A 2,156-nucleotide genomic window follows, 5' to 3' on the forward strand; every position below is an offset into this window, starting at 1 on the left:
GGGGGGCGCGGTGAAGAGGGAGGAGAAGGGAGGGGAGTGGAGGTCCAGGTGGCCATGGAGGGAAGGAGAGGAGGGGAGGCTGGGCAGTCCCTCCCTCCCCTGCGAAGTCTGCTTTCTCGTTTTGGCAGGAAAGGAGATGAGTATGTAGGGAGAGTTTCTTTTCTGTCATTCTCTTGTTTTCATGTTTTGTCCTTCTGTTTCCCACCCTTCTCTCCAGGGTAGGATTAGCTTTCGCCCCTCAGACCAAAGGTTTCTGAACTCGTCACATGAGACGACCAGCAAGGGGATGATGAGCTGCAGGTAAAGGAACTGGCTTTAGGAATTGGATTAATATTCCTCTCCTTTTTTTTTTTTTTCTTTCAGACTTGTCACCATGAGCCTCTTGTCGTTTGAGTCCATCTGCATGTTCCTGCTTCCCCAAGGTACGTATAAAGTTGTCGTTTTGCATCAGTGGTTTCTGTCTCAGATGCTTTCCCGTCTCCAGCTGGGAGAACGAGAGGAATGGCTTTTCTGAGAATTCAAACACATGTGACCAATTTGTATGTGAAGAGTCTCTTTGATATGGGGAAAAGCTGCTATTGTTATATTAAAAGTTCATCGATTTCTCCAGTGCAATTATTTGGTGTCTCCAGTGCTTATGACTGTAATCGCTGGAGCCTAAGCCTGGCCTGGCTCTTGTTCTCGTGCTGGATCCCTGCCTGTGGTGAGCAGAGGGATCGTCCTCCTGCGCCCTGGAGTCAGGTCCGTGGCATTTTTTGTGCTCTCTGACTCTGTCCTGGATAGAAGGAATTTATTCCTGTAGATGTGCTGCAGTACTGCGTCACCAAATTACTTTTTGCAAGTGTGAAATCACAGCACATCAGCATTTTTGCTACTGTAGATTAAAGCCTGCATGGGTTGTGGGGTTTTTTTTGTTGTTAGTGTTGTTTTTTTAATGCAGTTTCTAGTATTGATGGATGATTATCTGTTTGATCCCACAGTTTTGCTGGTGTTGGGTATGCAAGAAATTCATGCTGACCAGGAGATGATTGGCAAGATCTCTACTGCTGGCCAGTGTAAGTTTCTTTTTTAAGGCAAGTAATCTACTGTCTGAATTCCTTCTTTCTTTGTTTTTCTCATGGTTTGTTTTTGTTTTGTTTTTTAATAGGACCCCATTTGTTCCGTAAAGTCCCCAGCAGTGCTCTGGCAAGCACAGCATTGTGGTTGCTTCTGCCCTAGCCTGGCTTTCCCCCGATTGGTATTAGCTCTTCTGGGATGCCAACCTACTCTGTTTTTCCCAGATAGGCTATTTGCCAACTGACTGGTGTTTCTGTCAGTTCCTTCAGAGCCTGTTTCAAGCAATCCTGATTTAAGGAGCTGTGTTTAATTACAGGCTTCATCAGACCTCTTATGTGGCTAATCTGTTCAGGCTGTAAAGCCAGCACCAGCCACGGTGCTGTGACTAGTGTTGACGGGGCTCCGGCTGGCCAGCAGACCATGTTCACCTACAGCTCCCTTGACGTACACGCAGTCGGTTACTTAAACTGTATCATGCATTCTCTTGCTAGCCGTTATTTTCTATGGTCCGTCTGTCAAGTGATAAATTGCATTTTTCCTATGCCAGGCATGCCCTCCAGCCCCATCCTGTAGCACCGTGCGTTCCGCTCAGACTTTCCCTCCTGGTGTGCTGTACTTGGGTGTCTCCCGCTGGCGCACATCACCAGGAACCCTTGGTGGGCTGCAGACATGCTGCTTACAAGCTCTCTCTGCAAGAGCTGCGCCGCTGCAGCCGTGCAGCTGCCGTACGGAGATCCCCGCTCCTCGTACCGCTGAACTCCGGAGCAACCTGGAGACCGTTTCTCCACGCCAAGCCTGTGCTGGGATGGGGGGCACAGCAGTTTTCTCTGTGCGTGTCTGGGCAGGCAGCCGGGGTCAGGGACTGTACCCGGGTTGTTGCCTCTCTAGGCTCAGATCAGTTGTGAGGCAAGGCTGGCAAGCCGGGACGGCGCTGGCGGAGGGGCCGTGCTCCAGCTCATCCCTGGCGCAGTGCTCCAGGGCAAGGCTGGTTGCCCTGTTAGCAAACCCAGCGACCCAGAAGGGGATGCTTTACAGCTTTCAATCCCTCATAATATGGTGTTAGAAAACCCTAATTATAGAATTCAGTTTTTTGTGAGCAG

The 2,156-nt window shown here is 49.8% G+C and overlaps 1 protein-coding gene across 1 annotated transcript in view; it reads left to right on the forward strand.

Annotated features, from left to right (window-relative positions):
* Nucleotides 1–997: 997 nt before the first annotated feature.
* The window catches only part of VWA2 (von Willebrand factor A domain containing 2), an 18,939-nt gene continuing 17,780 nt past the window's right edge, over nucleotides 998–2,156 (forward strand). Inside the window, exon 1 of the mRNA XM_010287853.1 lies at nucleotides 998–1,055. Within this exon, the coding sequence (XP_010286155.1) occupies nucleotides 998–1,055 (58 nt within the window). The remainder of the gene's footprint in view (nucleotides 1,056–2,156) is intronic.

The sequence above is a fragment of the Phaethon lepturus genome, unplaced genomic scaffold, assembly GCF_000687285.1.
Source record: "Phaethon lepturus isolate BGI_N335 unplaced genomic scaffold, ASM68728v1 scaffold34985, whole genome shotgun sequence".
Classification (NCBI taxonomy): Eukaryota; Metazoa; Chordata; class Aves; order Phaethontiformes; family Phaethontidae; genus Phaethon; species Phaethon lepturus.